The sequence below is a fragment of the Delphinus delphis genome, chromosome 5, assembly GCF_949987515.2.
Source record: "Delphinus delphis chromosome 5, mDelDel1.2, whole genome shotgun sequence".
NCBI lineage: Eukaryota > Metazoa > Chordata > Mammalia > Artiodactyla > Delphinidae > Delphinus > Delphinus delphis.
Genome location: NC_082687.1, coordinates 138784612 through 138807404, shown reverse-complemented (window position 1 = coordinate 138807404; position 22793 = coordinate 138784612). Strand labels below are relative to the sequence as shown.

The following is a 22793-nucleotide window of genomic DNA, read 5'->3' as shown; positions in this document are numbered from 1 at the left end:
GGGCCGCAGCCCCGTGGTGGGTGTGGGTGTGCGATGTGGCCTGGTCCTCAACAGGCAGCACGTCCCGCGGGCAGAGGGCCCTGGCAGCTGCTCGGCTCTCCAACCGGCCCCCACATCCCAGGCCTCCTCCCCCAGCACACTGGCCTCGGGCACAGACGCAGGACGCGGCAGCAGGCTATCCAACTGGCCCCCACATCCCAGGCCTCCTCCCCCAGCACACTGGCCTCAGGCACACACGCTCCCCCAGCACGCTGGCCTCAGGCACAGACACAGGACACGGCAGCAGGCTATCCAACCGGCCCCCACATCCCAGGCCTCCTCCCCCGACACACTGGCCTCGGGCACAGACGCAGGACACGGCAGCAGGCTATCCAACCGGCCCCCACATCCCAGGCCTCCTCCCCCGACACACTGGCCTCGGGCACAGACGCAGGACACGGCAGCAGGACAGGACGCCCAGACTGTATTTGTCCCACATATAAATTACGGTCACCTTTAGGTGATAAGTTACAAATGAGGGGGGGGCGGTGCAGAGCCCACGCAGCCCCTCCGGGCACACAGAGTCACTCACGCACGCACAGAGGACACGTTCACCTGAACCAAAATTTACAAGACGGTCCACATTGACCAACGGGGCCCGCAAAGCAGAAGCTGATGCCATCCCCGGGGACGCAGACCTGGGGACACACGGCGGCTACCAGAGGCACGTGGCGAGGACGGGCCGCCACCCACGGCTGTTCCGATGCACGTGTCTGGACAGTTTTGGCACGAGCTTGGCGGGTACGGGGCTGGGCAGGCCATGTCCGAGGTTGGGGCCGAATGTCAGGGTGAGGCCACCACCCAGGGTGCGAGGGCCCAGCGGCAAGACAGCGCCAAAGGCAAAGAGACCAGGCGATCAGGAGAGGGGCTCGTGGACCCTTCTCTGGGGCTTTGGGGGCTCCCAGGCAGCTGGGGTCGGGCTCTTCTGGGGACCAGGTCGAGACTCTGGGCCGGCTAAACTCTGGGGCTCTGTGGTAGGGGCTCTGCGAGTGGCCCGCCAGACAGCCACGTTTGCATCCTGTTTCGCCAGGTCTCCGCGTGGAGACGCACGGAGATCATACGAGTCCCGTCTGCCCAGCAGCGGGCACGGCACCCGTGTGCTGACTGTCGGCAAATGGGAGGCCGAGCGCCGCGATGGTCATGTGCCGCGTCGGCCTTGCTGATTGAAGCCGCCCCCGCTCTTCCGCACGCTCTCCGCACTTCCTCTGGGCCCCCAGCCAGGCTCCTGCTACCTCCTGGGCACCACCTGGCCTCCTCGGGGCCCTCCCGTCCCAGCCGTGTCACTCCGGGGCCACCAGCCAGCTTCCGACTGGGCCGGCCAGACACCACCCGGGCCTGGAGAGGCACGTCCCCCAGGACAGCCCTCGGTGGAGAGGTGAGGCCAAAGAGCTAGTGGCCAGGGTGTCCCGTGTCTGTGCTGGGCAACCCCAGGGTCCAGAGAGCCAGTTGCCCTGTAGGAGCATCCAGGGGGCCAGCCCAAGGGGCATGAGGTGAGGTGCAGCACTGCCTGGCTGAAGGGGTCAGAGGTGGCAGAGGGACCTGGGGAGGAGTGTGTGCCCTCCAGGACAGTGGCCCGGGCCCCAGAGAGCCCCGTGCCCGCCCATCACTGGGACGAAGGCCACCCAGCACTTGTGTGTGGCACGGGGATGGGACAAGAGGGAAACACCCAAGGGCAGGGCTGTGGGCGAGTACATCCACCAGCGAGCGCTGCTCCAGGAGCCGCCTCTACTTGGAGTCCCCCTCAGGGGCAGGCGCCCCATCTGCTCGCACATCCTTGGGGGTCCCCGCCTTCCTGGGCTTCTGCTTGGCCTTCCTGAGCATGTGGACCTGTCCCGAGACAGGCAAGGTCTGAGGGCTGTGCAATACTGCAGGCCACCTGGTGCCGGGTCCTAGGACGGCCGCTGCCATCTCAGCCCATCTTACAGAAGGGGAAAGAGCGGAGCGTGGTGTGACCGCGGCTTGTGGGGAGGGGCTCCCTGGGGGCTGGCCGGCCTCATCCAGCCTCACGACCTCCCCGCGTCAGGGAAGAACCAGCCGCAGCAGGACCGCCAGGCGCCCAGGCCATGCCGGCCACTCCGCGCAGCCGAGGCCTGCGGGCAGCGATCCCCCTGCCCAGCCCGCGCCGGGCGTACCTTCGGGCCTGCGGCCGAGATGATCATGTGCCCGGGAGCCTGGACCCAGGGCTCACCGTCCACCTGCACAGGTGCGGCCTTGAGGAGGGTGACACGGAAGTAGGACCCCTGGGCGATGCGGATGCCGGAGCGCAGCCCACCCTGGACCTGACCCTGGTGGGGGAGAGGGGGAGCCATGCTCAGAGGGCCGCAGCGCCGCAGCCCGGCCCCCCGGTCCCCCGCCCCCGCGCTCACCATGTGCACGACGCCCGTCACCCCCACCACCTCCAGCAGCCCGTCGTCCATGCGTGGCTTCTCGAATCTCGAGTCACTCTCGGAGCCCCACAGGTCGGCCCCCGAGCCCCAGCTGCACCAAGAAGGAGGGGCACACAGGTCAGAGGGAGGCCGGAGGGAGGCCGGGGGGGGCCGGAGCCCGGGCGCCCCGCGTGCGGGCACCTGGGGATGTTGATGAAGATGAGCCCCTCGATGCTAGGCAGCTGCACCTCCTGCCGCCCCGCCTGCAGCCGCAGGGCCCTGTGCAGGCCGCGGGAGCGGTTCATCTTCTGCAGCCCAGCCCGCACGTACACGCCCTTGTTGTGGAACCTGGCGGGGGACCTACAGTCACGGGGCGAGCCCCCAGGAAGTACATGGTCGCCAGGGCAGCCCCGCACCCACCCCTGCCCTGCGGCACCTGCTCGTGAACTTGCCGGGCTCTTCCTCTCGTGCCTGGTGGAAGTCCAGGCTTAGCTCTGCGTCGATGCCGATCCCACAGTAGTTACTCATGTGCACGATCTGAGAACAAGACGCGTTGTCCCTTGGCCCCGGTCGGCCCCCACCATGTGCTCCCCGCTGCCCCTGCGGTGGGTCCGGCCTCCTGTCACAGAGCTGCTCTGTCCGGTGGCTGCCCCACACTCAGGTTCTGAGCGGCCATCCCCAGGCCCGGCACCCGCGTCCACGAGGGGACAGCGCTGGCGCCAGCGCCAAGGCGTGGCCGGGACAAGGACGAACACCTGGACAGACGTGGTAGAGAGACGCCAGCCGGGTGCCACACCCCCGCCCGGGCACACCGGTACCTTGGGGGGCTCCGCGTCTGCCACGCTGTTCTCCCCACTGCCGGCCTCGTGAGCGTCCAGCAGGATGGTCCAGCGGTCCACGAGCACGGCGTCCGCCTCGTCCACCGACACCAGCACGGAGAACGGGTCCTCTCCGCTGTAGCCCGCCCCCCAGCGGAGGACCCGGCCAAGGTCATTCCCTGGACAGCGGCAAGACACACGCTGACTCTCCACACCCACCCCTCGCCCCGCCAAGCCCGGGGCCCCATCCCCCAACGTGCCAGCTGACCCCACCTGTGCCCAGGGGCAGGATGGCCACGGCAGGCTCTGGGCAAGCCAGGCGGTGCCGCATCTCCTCCAGGGCATCAAGCACCCAGCCCACGGTGCCGTCCCCGCCACACACCAGCACCCGGAAGCAGGGCACCTGGGAGAACACGTGGAACCTGGCGGCAGGGAGACAGGACGTGTCCCGGCACTGGCCACGGCCGCGAACAAGCAGGGACAGGAGGTCACCCCCGGGGCAGAAGCAGCCACAGCTCGTCCCCACCCAGGGTGCCCTCAAGGGTCCCGACCCACCGAACCCCAACCTGTTCCTGCTGGCCGGGGGGCGGGCATGGGCAGCTACCCCTTCTGGCAGGCTCACCCGGGCAGCGGCCCCCCGTTGGTCAGCTCAAAGACCTGGTGGGGGTTGAGCAGCTTCCGGAAACTGCAGAGCAGGTCGCGGCCCTTGAGGCCTCCGCTTCTGGGGTTCACAAACACCAGCAGGGGGCGGCAGTGTGGGGGCAGCTTCAGGTGCTGACGGATGGGACTGCGTTAGGGCGGGCTGGCCGGACCCCCAGAGACAGAGCCGGGCCTCCCCCAGCACGCGGCCTGGCAGTGGCGGCCCCTGCCCCTCAGCCCACCTGCCTGAGCCAGTCTGGGGCCGGCCCCTCCAGAGGAAGGCCACGCGGCCACCCCACCTCACCACTGCCTGCTCGGGCTGCATCCCACAACAGAAGGGGCGCCCACAGACCCCTGGCCAGTGGGGCGGGAAGGCACTGGCCAGCCTGGAGCTCTGAGCACATCGGCCATGCCACAGCTGCCACGCCACGTGTCCTCAGACCATGCCCGCCACCAGACCCACATGGCCCAGAAGCCTAGGCTGGAAGCCCACGCAGGACCCCGCCTGCCCCTCTCAGAGCCAGCCCACTGCCAGGCCCCCGCCCACCCACACGGCAGTCAGGAGGGGCAGCCTGGCTCGCAGGGCGGCCCCAGGCCTCCCCTGGGCCACGGGACAAAGCCCGCCCCCAAACACAACGGCAGAAACAGCGCCCGCGAGAGTGGGCAGGGAGCAGGGGTCCCCACGTGGTGAGGACGGGGGCTGCTGGGTGACAGGAGACAAACGGGCGCAGACACAGCAGGCAGCGGCCGCACACGGGCTCGGCCGTGGCTCAAGGCCGAGGACACACTGGGGTGACGTGTGAGCCACCGGGCCGAGCTGCCTGCGGTCACCACTTACCTGCTCAGCCCAGGGCAGGCAGCTGCCGGGAGAGAGAAAGTGCGTGTCGGCATCACCCACCCGTCTCTGCCCGTGGAGCCGGCGGAGGGGGGCCCTGACCTGCAGTGGCCGCCTCCTTGTCTGGATGGTAGGACAGGGCAGCAGAAACCTGCAGACGTGGCTCACCCAGTCACAGACCCTGAACTCGTTCTGCTCTAATCCTGCTCGGCCTGAACTGGGGTCCGGTCACCACGGGGGGTCCTTGGGGGCCAGCAGGGCCAAGGACCAGAAGCTACTACTAGGGCACACAGCGCAGGGCGGGGTCTGGGGCACTGCTGGGGCTTTGGGACAGCCTCCAGGGTCAGGGAGCATCACCTACTGGCCAGAGGAGGCCCAGGGTGCGAGCAGGGCTGCAGAGGCCTCCAGGGCAGGAAAAGCGGGGCCAGGGCCCACGACCCTGCGAGGGCCGCACACACAGTCACAAACACAGGCCAGCCCTGAAGAGGTGTCCGCTGCAGGGCCAGTCACGTGGCGTGCCGGCCTCTCTCCATCGGACCTCGGGCCCCTCCCTCGGAGTGAATCAGCCGTGCACACAGACCCGGACTTTGCTCCAACTGACCGGGTATTAGACAAACTGGCCGTGGAAGCTATGGCCCCAGGCCCCGCCCCGGCGCCACTCACCAGCACGTCCGGGAGCACCAGAGCGGTCAGCGGCCGGCCGTGCACAGCCGTGTCCCTGACCAGCATGTACAGCCGCTCGGCCTCCGCAAAGCAGGCCACGTCCAGCACCACGGCACCTGTGGCAGGTGGGCCGTGAGCTCGGTTACTTGTCCTGCCGCCACCCACACGGTGTCTGGGCTGGGGCCTCGCCTCCTCCCGCGGCCGAATGGCCCCAGTTCTGGCCACGGCCCACCTCAGGCCAGCCCGTCCCAAGGCGTCCCCGCAGTGCGTGACTCCCTCCCCTGGGGGAAGCCTCCAAGGACAGCCGGGCCCAGAGACAGGAGATGCTGGGTGGCCAGAGAAGGCCACCTGGAGGCAGGGTGGAGCAGACCCGCACCGCCCCCCCAGGACCCGCGAGAGGCACGGAGGACGTTGGTAACTGCTATGGACCCACAGAGGGGAGACGGGCCTCACGATACTGTCCTCCCACTGCGGAGATCTGAAGTTTCCCGCCATAAAAGATGGAACCCATGAGCACAAGAGGTTGTGGAGAAAACATTCTCTGCACCTCAGTCACGTTTTAGCAAAAGCATCGCGGCCGTGAGCCAGGAAATGAAACAGCACCGTCTCCCCGGCCCACGGGCCCCAAACAAGGTGAAGCAAGAGGGCAAGGCTGCTCCAGCTACTCCAGGGAGCGACCTCGGACCCAACATGACCACAACCCGTGGGGGCTCACCTTGTGCGGAGTAGACGTGGCTCACGGACACCAGGCCAGCTGCAAAGATGGGGGCGGGGGGGGGGGGGGACGGGGCAGCACGCTGCCGTCAGACGCCAGGGGCCTGCCCCCCAGGCCCCCGACCCAGGGCCGCCACCCCAGGCAGCCCCACCCGGCCCCCCAGGCCAGGAATAAGTTCACACCACCCAACAGCGCAGCTCTCCCAGGAAGCGCCCCCCCACTCCAGGCACAGGGCACCCCCCCAGGGCCCAGAGCAGGAAACCTCCTCAGAGGAGGTGATGGGGTCTGGGCCCCAGAGGTGAGGACGGAGACCCTCTGGGCCAGGAACCAGCTCGGGAAAGGCTCAGCCAGTGCTTGGGGGGAGCGGGGCAGCAGGGGGACGCAGCCTCGGCCCGGCAGCCCGCACACCTGCTCTCAGGACTCCCGCCCTGCCCCCACCTGGCCAAGCGCCCCGGACCAGCCCAGGCAGTCGCACCTTTGCTGGCCACAGCCTCGTCCAGCAGACTGCTATACTCCTGGGGGGACCGGCCAGGGGGCAGGCCACCCACGAACAGAGAGACGCGCGGGGCCACCACTCTGCTCTCAGCCACATAGAACCGCGTCTGGCTCATCTGCCGCAGGGACGTCTGCGGGGAGGGGGGAACGCCGAGCAGAGCACTAGGGGACGGGCCTCCCCACCCCCCGTCCACCAAGGGGGCCGAAGGGAAGACGCCCCAGGCTGAAGGCCGCCAAGACGGGAAAGGAGAGGAGAGAAAGGACACACGGGGAACTTGCGAAGGGGAGGCACTGCTGGCCGGGATGCTTAGCTGCCCGCCAGCGTGGCCTTGTGTCCTAAGGGCAGACAGACTCCCTCTCTACAAGGTAGAAGCCATGGCCAAAGGCCAGCCATTCCCCAGGGGCCAGTGTCCACACCCACTGACCTGCCGGATCTCACGAAGCCGGTCGAGCAAAGGCTCCTCGTCCGCCAGCACCGTGCGCTGGACTGCAGAGTTGAGAGACACCACTATTAGCCCCAGGCCCCGCGGCCACCTCCAAAAGCACCTGCCCAGGGCCGCCGGCGCCTGGGGGCAGGACTGGTCAGGGCTTTGACGACAGGCTGCCCGCTCACCTTGCCTGCTGCCCATGAGTACCTCCACCAGCTGGAAGCTCTTCAACCCCTCGGCCTGTTGGGGTGGAGTTCAGGGCATCAGGCCTGGACCAGCCCTAACGCCCCCCCCCCCCCCCGCCTCCCGAAGACCCACACGGGGCCACCACGCCAGGCAGGGCGGGCCCAGCACACATACCTGGCGTCCGAGCAGTGGGAGGACCTCCAGCACCACAGTCCGGGCAGTGCTCTGCGGGGTCACACGCAGGGACACGTAGGCCACACCCACCCTGCAGGGGACAAGCTCAGGAGCTGGGGTCACACAGCCCCCACGCCTCCCTCCCTCCGCGGACCCTACCGGGGACCTGGGTCTCACTTGAGCCAGGCAGGGTAGATCTTCAGGACCTCCTGGGTGCGGGGCAGAGCGCGAATGATCCAGGCCTCGGGAACACGAGTGATGCTGGGAGCGTCTCGGGCCCCTGGGCCTCTACTGCCCTCCTCCTCGGTGGTCCCACCGCTCCAGGCCTTTCCTGAGGCCCCGGTGTTGCCAGCCAGAGCAGGTGCAGGGAGCGCCTGCAGCTGGAAGCCCTGAGGGTCCTCCGTGATGTAGTAGGCCCGCAGCGCCACCTCCTTGGAGGGGGGTGGGGGTGGGCGTGAGCGGAGCCAGGCCACGCTGGGTCCCCGCAGCCCCCCAGGGACGGGCCTGCAAGGCGGCTGCGGGGTCCCTCTTACCAGCACCTCCTGACTCTTGGCCAGGCGGGGGACGGTGATGGCACGAAAGTGGTTTCGCTGCACTGCGTCGTTGCCGTCAAAGATCTTCAGAGTCTGCTTGCCTGGGCCACAGGGAAGTGGGTGCAAATCCGTGGAACGAGGCACGGGATGGGGGAACGGGGCATGGGATGCGGGGCTGGACACTGCTAAGGGGCACTTACTGGACTCTAGTGTCATCACCTCTCTCCCTGGGCCGGCGGGGGAGCTTCCGTCCACGCTGTCTTCTCCCTCCCCTGCGGGACGGTCACAGTTGGCCTCAGTCGAGGGCCGGCCCCCACCCCAGACGTCCGCTCCCCGCCGCCCTGCTCACCGGGCTCAGGGGCCGTGCTCTCGGAAATCCGAAAGCAGTGCATCTTGCTGAAGTTGCGGGACAGCAGGCGCACGCACGCCGGCGGCAGGACCATGGTGCGCAGGCGCCCGAAAGTGCACTCGGGGGCGAGAGCCGTGGAGCAGACCGAGTGGGCCTGGGGGAGAGGGCACGGGCTCGAGCCTGGGGTCCTGGTACAGGAGAGGGCCTGGGTCCAGGCCGGCCCTCAGTGATTTCCCGGGGGGCCACATTGAGCTCCCACGCAACCCCCAACCTCAGTCTCCCCTGCACAACCGAACCCCCACCCCAAAAGCCGGAAAACACCCCGATCCAAACGAGCTGTCCCCAGGACCCCCGCCCCCCAACCTGCTTTGCCACTGGACGATGCAGCCCGCCCCACAGGTCTTGGCCGCGACATCCATCCCGCCCCGCCCCCAGGACCCCCGCCCCCGCCTCAAGCGCACCCGCGCCTCTCCCGCCCCGCCCCCAGGGCCTCCGCCCCGCCCCACCTGGACGCCGCACCACTCGCAGCGCACGCCGGCCAGCACGTCGGACGAGCAGCAAGTCTTTCGGCAGACCTCGCAGCGCGCGCCCGAGGGCAGATTTCCCTCGCGCCAGTGGTGGAGGTGCGTGTCCTGCGGAGAGGCCTGTCAGCAGGCTCCGCGGAGCCTCCCCCACCTCCCCGGCCCTCCGGCCCCCGGCCCAGCGCACTCACGTGGTCCCGGTGCCCGTCCTGGTGGCACTGGCGGCAGTCGCTGCAGGCGAAGGGCACACAGTCGGGGTGAACGTGCAGCTCACACACTGGGGGGCGGGCAGGGTTAGGGCCTCTCGCCGCTGCCCACCGACCCTGCCAGACCCCTTCTCGCCGGCCTCTCTGCTCCTGTCTGGGGCCGCCCCTCCCCTGACCGCACATTCTTTAACCTTTTGGGGTCCGACGTGCGAGACAGGAGCAGTCCCCCCTCCCTCGGCGGGATGGGGACCAGCTTCTCCGCTCCTCTCCCCTCCGGGCCCACCTCAACACGCAGCCTGCGCCCCTGCGGTCCCCTGCACCCGCCTCCCCGCCTCCCCGCCTCCCGGCGCGGGCAGCTCCAGAATCCCCGAACCCCACGCTAGAGCTACCGCCTGACCGCAGGGAAGACTGGGCGCCCCTGGGCAGCAAAGGCCAGGTCCCTGGTGAGAAGGGAGTTAGACCCCAGAGGAGCCAGGCAGGCTCCTGGCGGTACCTTCGCAGCGAACCCCGGGCGCCTCCAGGCTCTTTCGGCACACGGCGCAGAACCTGCGCTTGTAGAGCCCCCGGGGGCCGAAGCAGTGGGCCACGGGGACCTGGAGGGAGCAGAGCTCGGCCTCAGCCTGGGCCCTAAGGCCTGGCAGCCGGGTCCCTAAGCCCCACTTCCTCTCTGTCCCAGGGAGCTCCCATCACCAGCCCATGCCACCTGCCTGACCGCCACCCCCCTCGGTCCTCCCGAGCACGATTAACAGGATGCTGTGTGTGCCTCTCAGCCCCTCGACGCTCCCAGGGTCCTGCCGGGGACTGCCCTGCATGCTGACCTCCCCATTCCCTGCGCACGACCGACTCAGGGCTGCCGGGGCCGTGATCTCAGACAACCCCCACTGTAGCTCAGGCCCGGCTGGTCCTGCCCAGGCCTGATCCAGCTGCACAGGTGCTGGCCACTCCCCCGGCCTATTCCCCTCCGTGACACACTTCAGGCCACCCAGATGAAGTACAGGTGGAGGAGGCCCACCAACAGGCAGGAGGGGCAGTGCTGGGTATCAGGGACCCTGGAGAAGACAGGGTCAGAACCATCGGGAAGTGACGCCCAGCTGCTGCCCTGGGAGGGGCTCCCAGGCAGGGATGCAGTCTGCAGCTCAGGGACCCAGACCAGCACAAGGGAACACTCCCACCCCAGCCCCCCAGTGCTTGGGCCACTGCCCACCCCATCCGACACGCTGGCCTCCCTGCCCCTCTGCGCACTCCCCCCGCAGGTGCAGTAACCCATGCTGCATACGCACGCGGACCAGGCTGGGCGCCACGCTCGCGCACGGGGTCTTCACGTGCTTCAGGCACTTCTCGTGGGACATGAAGTTGCAGACTATGGGAATGAGAGCCCCGTGAGTTGACCCCGTCCTGCCCGGGAATCAAAAGACCCCAGGTCTTGGCACGCGGAGGACGCCGCAGCCAGGGGGACCGCCAAGGGCTGTGTGGTAGGGTGTCAGCATTCTGTGACGGGGCAGATGGCCTATCACGGTGGGCCCACCCTCCCAAAACTTCCTGACCCCAACCCCAGTCATAGGGGTAGGGGGAGGGCATGGAGACAAGCTGATCCTCTGTCCCACCCCAGAGAGCCCAGAGCGGGGAGCAGGGCCCTGGTGGCTCTGACCGTCCTGGATGACGGTGTGTTCTGGGGTCCCGAGAGTCCCCCGTCCAGCGCCCTATACACACACGCACACATAGGCCCAGTTCTTTCAAGTCTCTGCTGGGGGTGGGTGGGCAGGCGGGCACTTGGCCAGCTCCTGCACCTCTACCTACCCCCTATACCAGCTTCACCAGGGACACCCTTCCCTCACTCCCCACAACTGCATACACCCCTAATTACCCCTCCCACACACGATGTGCCTGCCCAGACCACAGCCAGTCTGTGATAGACCAGGATCCCCCCAGCCCCCCGAGGCAGGCAGGGTGGCTGGCCCAATGAGGGCTGCACCTGCCCCGGCCCAGGGAGTACAGCCCAGAGGCTCCAACAGTGGTGAGCTATGCTCTCAAGGCCCACGGGGGCAGCAAGAGGGCACCCTACACATCCTGGGGGGGCACCCAGCCTGGCTCGGCTGTGGGCAGGCGGCCCCCAGCTTCCTCCTCTGGCCCGTGCACCTAGTCCCTGCTCCCCCCACATGCTGGGTGCTCCCTGGCAGAAGGGGCTCTTCCTCCCATGCCCTTGTCAGGCCCCTCTGCTTGCTGAGGTCACCGGCTCTTTCTCCAGAGCTGGGGAGAAGGTCCGCACAGCTGCCCAGTGAAGGCCTCCACATCACCCCCATTTCCCTTCCATGGGCTTCTTCGCCCCTCAGACCTAGTGCCCACCTTCAGGAGGCCATACCCGCGAGGGGGACCTGCCACTTGCCCTGGCATTAGGCATCCTGTGTGAGGCGCCCAGTCTCCTCTGCAGGCTCTAGCCTGAATGCTCCCTCTGTCCCCAGAGCCAAAGGCCCGTCTCCCTGAGCAGGGCAGAGGTTCCCCGCCCCGTCCCCTGCGGAAGCGAGCAGGATTAGAAGAGCGGACCCTGGCAGCACACGTGTCAGCTGCCCAGGAGCCAGAGGAGGGAGGGCCTCCTCACCCCGCCAGGCCGGCTTGGCGGCGGCGTGTGAGCCCTGTTGGGGCATGTCACACTCGGGGTGGCAGGCCTGGCCCAGCTCTCTGGGAGTCTGAGCCTGGGCAGCGCCAGCACTCAGGCCCTGTGGGCAGCAGTGTGCACCCAGGAGAGAATGGGCCAGCGCCAGCCCAGGGGAGCCAGTGGCCCAGGCCAGCCCTGCCTGGCCGCACTGCTGCCCCTTGCACCTGCTCAGGGTTCGCTGGCCTCATCCGCACTCACTGCACCTGCCCTGCGCTGCCGCGACGTTCTTTCCCCACTGGATCCCAAGCCAGGTGAGGGCGCCTAGGGAGCAGATCTTTCCACCGGCCTGGGGGAGGGGCCGCGGCCACTGGACGCCCCCAGACGCCCGCAGGAGCTGGCCCTCATCACCTCCACGGAGAGGTCTGGGCCTGGCACACTCCTGCCCCGAGGGGCAAGGGACTCTATCCTGGGGAGGCCATTGCTGGAAGTGCAGAGGTCAGAGGTGAGGTGCCCGTTCTGGCCCAGGTACTGGGATCTGCGATGGGGTCGCGGGCGCTCACCGTCACACAGGATGCCGGCCAGCCCCCAGATGAAATCGGAGCAGAGGTGGCAGAAGGTGGGCTTGGTGAGCGTCACCTTCCTGAAGCTGTGACCCGGCGCGGCGGGGCCCAGGGGCCTAGCGCCCGCCCGCTCCGGCCCCGACCCTGGCCCGGACCCCGGCCCCGACCCCGGCCCGGACCCCGGCCCCGACCGCGAGCGGCTTCCGGCGCCCAGCTCCGGGCTGGAGGTCGGGCTGCCCTGGCGCGGGGAGCCGCCGCCAAGCCAGGCGCGGGCCCCGGGCTCGGCCGCCGCCGCCATCCCCGGCCAGGGCGGCCCGAGCCCCAGTGGAGGACGACTGCGGGGTCAGCACTGCGGGAAAGAGGGGCAGCCGTCCCCAGCTGTGCCCCGCGGTCCTCGCCGTGCTTCCGACTGCGCCTGCCGTCACTGCGCAGGCGCGCACCCGCGGGGCGGGGTCTGGGGCGGGGTCCCGGCCCTTGGGCGGGGGCGGGGTGGGGCCTGCGGGATGGGGGCGGGGCACGAGCGGGGCGAGCCTGCGGAGCAGTGGGTGGGCCGAGGTCCGAGCTCCGCGGCCTTTCGGGCAGGTGGGTGGATCAGGTGGCCCGACGAGGTCCGGTGGCCGGACGAGACAGGCACACGACCTGCAGACACCGACGCGAGAGGTGTTTGCACCTGCGGCGCCCGGGCACGCGCCTGCGCAGACGGACGCCTCCCACGCGGCACCGGGATCCCGCTCGCGGCTGCTCAGGGCGACCCGGCAAACGTGCGGCACTGCCCCAGGTCCCCAGAGTGGGGTCTGGAGGCCAGGCCCTGCCCTAGGGGGCCCCCGCCTGGAGTCAGAGGGCCGGGGAAGGGTTTGCGGTCTCGGGGTGGGGGGTCCCAGGGTGAGGTCCGGGGAGGAGCTAGGCCCTCTGGGCCCCAGTCTGGGCGTCCATGGTGGAGGAGGAAGGCGATGGAGATGGCTCTGGAGCTGGGACGGCCTGTCTGCCCTGTGTGCTCCCACCAGCCGTGCATGGGCGGCTCAGTCTGCGGGGTCTTCGGACGCGTGGACCCTGCCCCGCCGCGAGCAACCCCCGGCGCCCGGCCCCTGTCCTCATCACAGACGGGGTGGTTCCTTTCAGGAGGTGCTCCCTCCCATCATCTCTCACTTGGGAAGCCCGAGGGGCTGGCATCCTTCCCTCTGGACCCCGACCTCGTGGGCGACCTAAAGCGACCCCACCCCGGGCCTCCCGGACCCTTCCCCGCTGTGAAAGGCCCGCCCCCACCGCACTCCCAGGGAAGGCAGTGAATCCAGCCCTTGCCCTGCCCCCCAGCGTTGTCTCGAGGACGTGTGGGGGTCGCGTCCACGCGGGGCATCCTGCCCCATCGCCTGACAGCGCTCCGGGGTCCCCGCCCCTGTGGGCCTGACCGCGGATTGTAATGCGCGTCGCCGAGCCGGGCGTCGTGGGCCACGGCGCTTCCGGGGGACCTGCCTGATCCCTGCTGCGTCGTTGTGGGCTGCCCTCCCTCGGGACAGGCCCCGGCACGGCAGGGTGAGCAGGGGCTGCAGGGCCCCAGAGGAGGAGGAGAACGGGGCAGGGGACACAACCAGGGGAGGATAATGTCCGGGGGAGGGCGTAGTAGGGAGGAAATGCCTGGAAGTGTGTTAGGCCTGCTGGGAGGGGCTGCGGAGGCGGGAGAGAGGGAGGGCGGGGCCAGGGACGGGCCCAAAGACCGGAGCCAACCCCTGAGAGTGGGGGGGGACTGGGCTCCCAATCCTGTTGGAGCACCGGCTGTGCACCAGGGCGCTGGGCTGGCACCCCTGCCCACCCTGGGGCTGAGTTCTGGGGCAGACAGACAAGAGCAAACTGAAAAATAAGGCGGGAAACGCCACTTGGTATCTCAGTGCCTGGCCGTGGACGGACGGAAGGAGCCAGGACTGAGCTACCAGGAGGACAAACATACAAACAGGGGAAATGGGTTGCAAAGCCCCGGGGCCGTGATGTTGAAAAGGCAAGGACATCCCTTCGCCTGGGGCTCCCCGGACGGGCCCCTGCGCCCTGGAGCATTTAGCTCACTGCCAGCCCCCTCCCTCCTCCCCACGCCCTGAGGCCACAGGGCCCTGACTGCCCACACTCCTCTCCTCAGCAACCCCCAAGCAGCCCCAGGCCAACCTGCTTCTTGGCCCCAGGAGGGTTGTGACCCAGCCATGGTGCCTGTAAGAAGCAGGGGTTTCTATTGAAGCCCACTCCCCATAATTGAAACCAGCTGACTTCTAAGGACGCAGGATTTCAGGACATATCTTTCTCCATTTGCGAGAAAGCGGAGTACAGGAAAAACATCTTGAGAAGAAAAGTCCACGTCTGACCATTTCCGCAGACTTTAACTGCTTTCTGACCCAGCATAGTAACTAAAATGGCAAACAAACTTCCACCAAACTGTCCCCTGACCTGCTTGGAATACCTTCCAAAGTAATTAGCAGCTTCTAGATGAAGCTTAAATCTAAACCTCTGCTTGGGACACATAATAAAATTCTAGACAGGCAACATAAACAACAGACATTTATTTATCTTGGTTCTGGAGGCTGGAAGTTGGAGATCAGGGTGCTAGTGTGGTTGGTTCTGGTGAGGGCCCGCTTCCTGGCCTGCAGACACCATCTTTTGGCTGTGCTGGCACGTGGGGGTGGGGACACTAATCCCATCATGGGGCCCCACCCTCATGACCTCATCCAACCCTAATTATCCTCAAAGGCCCACCTCCAAATGCCATTCCATGGGGGCTAGAGTTTCAGCATATTAATCAGTGGGAGAATCAATGTTGTTTAAGTCACCCGGCTTGTGGCGTTTTGTGTGGGAACCGAGGCAAACTAATGTACGCACAGACCTGCCAGCCTGCCTGGAAGGCCCAGAAACAGCCAGTCCTGCATTGTTTGGTGACTGGCCTGTGTCACCCAACGTTTTGTCTTGAGTTCCACTGAGGGTCTTTTTGTTGCTGCTCACGTCGCGGGCATGTGAGAGTCTGGCCCGCCTCTCAGAGGGTCCTGCCTCTCAGTCCTTCTGCACCAGCGGGCTTGGGTGTTGGTGCCAGACTTTGGCTGTTACGGAAAATGCTTCTGGGAACATCCTCGTCCATGTGTTTGGTTACCACACATACATGTCCTTGTGTCTGCTGAAGTAGGACGTGCTATGTTCACTTGTAGAAAATAATGTCAAACAGCTTTCCAAGACTCCACACAAAAATCAAAGTTCATACTTCCACCAGCCACGTGGGAGACCTTGGCCAGCGCTGGACACTAACAGTGTCACAATTTCAGCCTTTCTGGTCAGGGTGCAGAGGTGTGTGCGGCTTTGGCCCTTGTCCGGTGGCGCTGGTGAGAGAGGCTGCAGCTCGTCCTGGATCTGTCTGTCGTCTGCACCTCCTCCTGCGAGGCTTGCTTAGATGCCTTGGTCACCTTTCCATTGAGCGTCTTTTTCTTATTGATTTGTAGGAGTTCTTTATATATTCTGGAGGTGATTCTTTTATTGGTTACAGTCAATTGTCAGTATTCTCAAAGTCATGCTCTATGTGGTCTCTGCAAACTCTCACCCCCGGCTCCTGGGGAAACACCGGGCTGCTTCCTGCCAGCCTCTCGGCACGGCGTTTTCCCCGATGGGTCAACACAAAAGACCACTTAGTGAACAGACACCGTCGTTGGCTCGTTAAGCACTGACCCGGCCGGCAGCGCTGTCCCTCAGCCCGGACGGAGCTTCCCCGGCACACGGGTTCCTCCGCGGGGCACGTCCCGGCCTCCCGCGCTCAGGACTCTGGATGTGAAGAGCCCTCGGCGCTCAGGACTCTGGATGTGAAGAGCCCTCGGCGCTCAGGACTCTGGATGTGAAGAGCCCTCGGCCGGGGGCCGTGGAAGCCGCAGAATCACCACCGAAATCACAGGAGCGGAAACGCGGCCCCGGAGGGGCAGGAAGAGGGCTCGCTCACGGGTGAGCAGAAGCGAGAAGGCAGGGCCCGTCCATCCGCGCACGTCCATCCGCGGACAGCCTCGAAGGCGCCGCGAGCGTTGCCGACGGTGGGACGAGCGGGTCTTCGCCAGCAGGCGGACTCGCAAAGACAGGCTCCGCGAATATTGAGAGGGACCGTGTCTGCATCCCCCCCACACCTGGCAGGTCCTGCCACCCGCTCAGTGGTGGCTCTCAGTGAAGGCCTTCTTTGTTTCCTCTCGGCCAGCTGGGCAGCCTTTTCCCTTCTGGGGAGGGCCTTTGAGTCCTGCGCCACGAGCACCTGCCCGCCCTGAGATGGCGAAGATGCCCGAGTCTCAGGAAGAGGGCGGCGTGTTGTGCAGCCTCGGGCGCGTCTCTACTTGGCCGATGTACCACCAGGTGAATGTGGGGCTGGGCCTGCCCAGGTGTGGGGCAGCCTGAAGTCAATGGGACTCTCTTTAAGAAAAAATGCAGAATTATTTTGATAAAATTAGAAACACACTTAGTCAGAATGAGAGAAAAAAATCACAACAAATTAAACATGAAAAATATCGATAAATGGCACAAACATCACAGAATCTAGAAAAAGCCACACCTTTAATCCTAACTGCCTGCTGCCCCACTGTGATTCTTTCTTCATCCACATTCTTAAAAAATTGTCCCTGCTGCGTGGCTTGTGGGATCTTAGCTCCACAACCAAGACTTGCACCAGGCCCTCGACAGTGAAAGCCCAGAGTCCTAACCACTGGGCCGCCAGGGAACTCCCTCGTGTACATTTTTAACTGTCTCTTTTCATAACAATTTTGCAATATCATTGTCCAGGGAGAAAAGAAAAAGATAATTTAGTCCCTCCAGCGTAACTGATTGAAAACAATTGTCACTGCTACTTTACAGGACTTTCCGCGTGACAACTCGTTACCGGTTGTATCGTACACATTGTTAGGACCACTGTCACAGCCGGAGAGAACTTCGTCAGGTTTCTTCCATAGTTGGGAAGCCTCAGGGTCGTGTGCTTTTCCTGGGCCATGACTAATCTAAAATGTCCCTGCTGACCTGACGAAACTTCTTACGTCATGTCCTTGTCACATTGGCTGTTAGGGTCCACGTTATCTTGTCAATGTCAGCGTTTCCGGTTAAATCAGCGCATGTTTAATCCTTTTCCGAAAGTTAGGGTGATTCACTCCTTCCTCCTGGTCAGTTGCCACGGGTGTCCCTGGAAGCTGTTTTCTACGCCAGGATGTCTGGCACTAACTTCCTAACCAAGTGGCTGGGGAGGACGTGTGTTCTCCACTGACCCCCAACCCATGTTCCCACAACTCAACTTCCCCTGGGCCAGATCCCGAGAGTGCCACCCCCAGAGCCACTCCAGCCAGAGGGGAAGTGTGACGAGGGACCTGAGAGAGTGTGGGAACTGCTGTGGTCACGTTGTCCTCATTTAGCAAATGTTACAAAACCTTCTGGGCATATGAAGGCCCTGTGTGAACCCAGGCAACTGCATGGACCCACGGCCTCCCTGTGGTGCCTGTGTCCATCTGTGCCCAGGACCCCACTGTCCCCACCACTCTGGCGTCATGGCCCCTGTCTCCATAGCAGAAGCCCCTGCGCCTGTTCAAGGTGTGGGCGGGACCACATTCCCTCCACTCGGGCTGCTGGCCTCCAGCTGCTGGAGCCACGTTCCTGGCATTCCTGAGCAGGGCTGCACCTTTGCTCTAAAATCTGTGCCCAGGGGGCTTCCCTGGTGGCGCAGGGGTTAAGAATCCGCCTGCCAATGCAGGGGACACGGGTTCGAGCCCTGGTCCGGGAAGATCCCACGTGCTGTGGAGCAACTAAGCCCGTGCGCCACAACTACTGAGACTGTGCTGTAGAGCCCACAAGCCACAACTACTGAACCCGCGTGCCACAACTACTGAAGCCCGTGCGCCTAGAGCCCGTGCTCCGCAACAAGAGAAGCCACCTCGATGAGAAGCCCGCGCACCGCAACAAAGGGTAGCCCCCGCTCGCCGCAACTATAGAAAGCCCGCGCACAGCAACGAAGACCCAACGCAGCCGAAACTAAATAAATAGAATAAAATAAAATAAAATTTGTGCCCAGGATTTGTTTTAATCACCTATGGTAAGGTGACAGAAATGGAGACAACTGCCTTTGAAGGAAGAACTTTTTTTTTTCAGTTTTTATTTATTTATTTTTACATCTTTATTGGAGTATAATTGCTCTACAATGGTGTGTTAGTTTCTGCTTTATAACAAAGTGAATCAGCTATACGTATACATATATCCCCATATCTCCTCCCTCTTGCGTCTCCCTCCCACCCTCCCCATCCCACCCCTCTAGGTGGTCGCAGAGCACCAAGCTGATCTCCCTGTGCTATGCGGCTGCTTCCCACTAGCTAGCTATTTTACATTTGGTCGTGTGTATAAGTCCATGCCACTCATTTCTTCCCAGCTTCCCCTCCCCCCCACCCCGTGTCCTCAAGTCCATTCTCTACGTCTGCCTTGAAGGACGAATTTATTATTCACAGTTCTCAAGAGAAGGGGCCACCCCCTTCCATCAGGAGCATAGGTTTGGGTCAGGAGGCAGAAGCAGAAGTGAAGAGAACGTGGCCCAGAGCCTTAACTGGGGTTTTCACAGGAAGGAATGGGTGAGGCAGCACAGGTACACGTGGCAGATTTAGGATTGGACAGTTTGAATAATGCTGGCAGGGCTGAGCGCTAGGGGCAGTGCTGCTTGCCCAGTGCCCCGCCCTGAGGGGGCCTCGGGCAGAGGGCACGTGGGCGCGGTGGCTGAGAGTGGCTCACCGTGGGGGGGCTCAGCACTGGGAGGGCTGTGTCTCCAACCAAGGCCCCAAATGCCACAGCACCAAGAATACAGAAAAGAAGCGAATGTCGCCAATACAGTCAGAGACACTAAGCGAATGTCGCCAATACAGTCAGAGACAGATACGGGGTCAGGCGGAGGGAAGGAAACCGCTCTGCTCTGCTTAGAGATACAGGTCAGGTTTTTTATTTTATTTTATTTTATTTTATTTTTGCGGTACGCAGGCCTCTCACTGCTGTGGCCTCTCCCGTTGCGGAGCACAGGCTCCGGACGCGCAGGCCCAGCAGCCATGGCTCAAGGGCCCAGCCGCTCCGCGGCATGTGGGATCTTCCCGGACCGGGGCACGAACCCGTGTCCTCTGCATCGGCAGGTGGACTCTCAACCACTGCGCCATCAGGGAAGCCCTAGGCCAGGTTTTATTTGAGAAAATACAGGCTTTTGTTTAAGAGAAGGAAGAGGGAGAAAGATTGACGGTGCTGCCAGCAGGCCCCCTGGTCCTCTTACCAATCGGAGACAGGGACGAAAAGCCTAACAGGAAAATAAATGAAGAGGGAGAAAAGGATGAAAGAAAAAACCAATATAAGGGCACAGAGGGGAGAAAATAAGGCCTAGTTCTGCCCATTCTTTTCCCTGTAAAATTTAGGGGTCGCTCACGGTGGAAGAAACACGCCGTGCAGCTGTGGTCCCACTGTTAGGGCTCCACACCAGAAATCCAACACTGCTAACACCACGGTCTCCACCGACCAGCGACCAGACACTGTGCTCAGTGGGTGCCTCTCCCCACCGTTGGCTCCACCCTGAAAGGACAGCCACGCCTCTCCAGGCCACCCTGGCACCTGGCTGCCTTCCAGCACGCACCGTCCTGGCAGGCGAGCCCTTGGCCAACCTTGACCAACGGCAGATGCCTTTCTCCAGGAGCACAGGTGTGGCCTCACCGTGATGACGTCCTCCTCCAAGGACAGCCACTGGACACACAGGTCCAACATCTTCTAGTCCTTGCTGAGTTCTGGTGGCCACATATTCTTCCCCCAGACCCCCTGGCTACCTGGGGAGCCCCTCGGGATGACCTGAGTGGCAGCAGCAGGAGTCTGTGGACTGTGTGAACAGCACTGCCAGCTACCCCATGTGCCGGGGCTCCTCTCGTGCCTCAGCCCTGCAGATGGACGGACCCAGAGCTCAGCACACCGGCTGGACTTCACGCAGCTGTCTTAGCCGCGGGTGCCCTGAACAAGTGGCCCATCTGCACATTGATCATACACTGTCCAACCATCATCTAAAGATCGCCCGCTTCAGAGGTGAGAACTCTAGGAATCTCTTGTCTCACAGACTCCCAAATATATATCAAAATCACACATTTCCACGTGCACTAAGGCCACGACGTGAGGTGTGGCCAGGACATGCTACACATGTCACTTCTCAAAGTATAGTCCCTGACGGCTCCCAGAGGGCCTGTGTGACTGAGACAAAGACTGGTCTCCTCAAACACCCCTTTTCAAATGCCAGTCCAGCAAGTGGAGCCCTAGATGGGCCTCTGTCTTGTCCCAGCCCTTAATCTCTCTTAATTCAAGGACCGTGGTTAACTCACACCTCACGCCAAGTTTCAAAGCATTTCCACTGCCCTCTCCTCTGTTAAAGGGGACCTGTCCTGCCTTTGGGCACTAAAGACTCTTTGCACTGAGGATACTTTAATAATGCCCATCCCCTCCCTCCGCCTCCCCATGTGGTCCTGCCTCCTATTTCTAGGGATCTGTGTCTGTCTGTCTAAGCACACATGATTAACATGATTAAAGCAAGTCCTGAGTGCAAATTTTAGGACGATCTTCAGATGGCTTTCTTTCTTCTGAAGTCACCACGCAGCCTCCTTCGTGTCAAATCTCCCTCTGCCTCCCCCTTACAAGGACACTCAGAACCTGCTCGGATAATCCAGGGTCATCTCCCTATCTCAAGTCCCTTAACTTAGTCCCACCTGCAAAGTCCCTTCACGGTAGACGCTCCCACTCAGAGGGCGTGGGGGGCCAGCCGCTCACACACCGTGTGCCCCTCATAATCCCTGGGCTACTACTGCTGTCGTGTTTCAGTCTCTGGATATACTTCGAGCCCCACGAGATGTTATTATTGCCGTGTTATGTGTCACTCTTCCCTAGTCTTATAGACAATAGACCTTTCTGCTGCCTTTCCTTCCTTCCTGCCCCTCTGGGCTGCAAGGATCACGTTCTTCTGGAAGAACACCAGTTACCGTTTCCGTAAAGGAGGGTCAGCGGTGACAAGCGTTCTCAGAGTTGGATTTTCCAAAGCGTCTTTATTTGACCTCCATTTCAGAGCACGCTTTTTGCTGGATCGAGACGTCCTGGCTAACTGGTTTAGTTTGAAGTTTTCCTTCCCTTGGCTACTGGTTCTGGCCGCTTCTGTTGGAAAGTCAGTGTTCTTTCTTGCTGTTTTGCACTTTGAGGGTAGCGGGTCCTTTCCCCCTCGAGCTGCTTTGGAGGCTTTCCTTTCAGCTTTGGTTTCAGCATTTCACTAGGACCCGCCTGGGTTCTGCTGCCTTTGTACTTTTCCTCGGGCTACGCAGCACGTCTTCATTCTGTGACTGGATGTCGTCCATCACTTTTAGAGCTCCTCTCTGCAGCCCAAGGGACTGGTGACACTGGTTGACTCTGGGGCGGGGTTCTGCTGTCCGAGGGAGGGCAGTGCAAGGCCAGAGGCTCTTCCCCGAGTCCTGAGACGTTTGATTGGTGGAGGATGTGATGCTGTGCGACCTACAGTATATGTACGTATACACACACGTAGTGCATGTGCAGTTTGAAGCTTAAACATTCACCGCTGACCCACCTCCCCCAACACCCAGGCCGCGCTGCCCATCTGCCCATAGAAATGTCCACTTGGCTTCTCAAAGGCAGCTTAGCCCCCTGACCACCCCCGTTGCTTTACAACAGCCCTCCTCTCAGAAAACGTCACATCCGCACGCTGCTCCAGCCAAATTCCTAAGAGCCACCAGTCCACCTTCCAAACGTGTCCCACTTCTGACCACCTTCCACCGAGCAGCCGCCTGGCCCGCGCGTTACGATACTTGCCGGCCCGCGAGCCGACCTTCCGAAGCATTAACAGACGACGGTTTTCACTCGAGCGGCGGAAGGCCGAGCGCTTTCCGAGTGCCGCCCAGTCCCCGCAGTCTGCTCGGCGCGGGAGGGAACGGAGGGGAGCAAACTGCCGGGAAGGGGCTCTAGATTGGGGCGGGGGGGTGGCAGCCTGAGGGCAGCTGGACAGAGCCTACTGCCTTGAGAAGCGCTCCAGATTCCGGGGCTGCGGGAGCTCCCCGCCCCGCCACCCAGCCCCACGCCCACCGCCCCGGGCCCGCCTCCACGGCCGCCTCCCGCCAGACCCCGCCCACGCCTCCTGCTTTCCCCTCCCGGCCGCGCCCCTCCCACAGCCCCCCTCCACGCCCACCGCTCCGGCCCCGCCCACCGCCCGCGGCCCGCCAGACCCCCGCCCGGCCCGCTTCTGCCGAGGCCCCGCCCCGTGCCGGCGGTCACGTGGCGCGCGACCCGGAGGCGGAACCGGCGGGCGGGGCGCGGGGCGCGGACCGCGGCTCCCGGAGCGCGGAGGGCCGGGTGGGTCTCCTGGGATTGGGGTGCTCCCGTGCCCGGAGCTTGCGTCCCCTGCGCCCCCGCCATGCGCCCACCTCGCCCCCGTGCCGCGCTGCTCGCGCTCCTGGCCGCGTCCCTCGCGGCCGCCGAGGTTCCGCACCTGGTGCGCGTGGACGCGGCCCGCGCGCTGCGTCCCCTGCAGCCCTTCTGGAGGAGCACCGGTTTCTGGTGAGCGCTCCGCGGGGGACACTGAGGTCGGAGCGGCCCAGCACGCCCCTGCTCGCTGCGCGCTCTTCCCAAACCGCGGCCGCGCACCCCGGCCC

General features: G+C 64.1%; 1 protein-coding gene across 2 annotated transcripts; it reads right to left on the bottom strand.

The window, feature by feature from the left end:
- Positions 1-375: 375 nt before the first annotated feature.
- DGKQ (diacylglycerol kinase theta) lies at positions 376-12534 on the bottom strand. Of its 2 annotated transcripts, none has more exons than XM_060013137.1 (23): positions 12121-12534; positions 10248-10327; positions 9461-9560; positions 8953-9038; positions 8747-8872; positions 8241-8394; positions 8092-8163; positions 7892-7992; positions 7536-7789; positions 7359-7449; positions 7184-7238; positions 6996-7057; positions 6551-6701; positions 6076-6114; positions 5361-5476; positions 3846-3997; positions 3497-3645; positions 3224-3402; positions 2842-2942; positions 2607-2753; positions 2406-2517; positions 2172-2324; positions 376-1866 (listed from the first exon to the last, which is right to left on the bottom strand). In XM_060013137.1, exons 1-23 carry the CDS (start codon positions 12416-12418, stop codon positions 1765-1767), a joined length of 2880 nt encoding a protein of 959 aa, XP_059869120.1. In that variant the 5' UTR covers positions 12419-12534; the 3' UTR covers positions 376-1764. The 2 variants fall into 2 exon arrangements, with proteins under 2 accessions (XP_059869120.1, XP_059869121.1); XM_060013138.1 differs by having other exon boundaries at positions 1845-1957.
- Positions 12535-22793: the final 10259 nt, after the last annotated feature.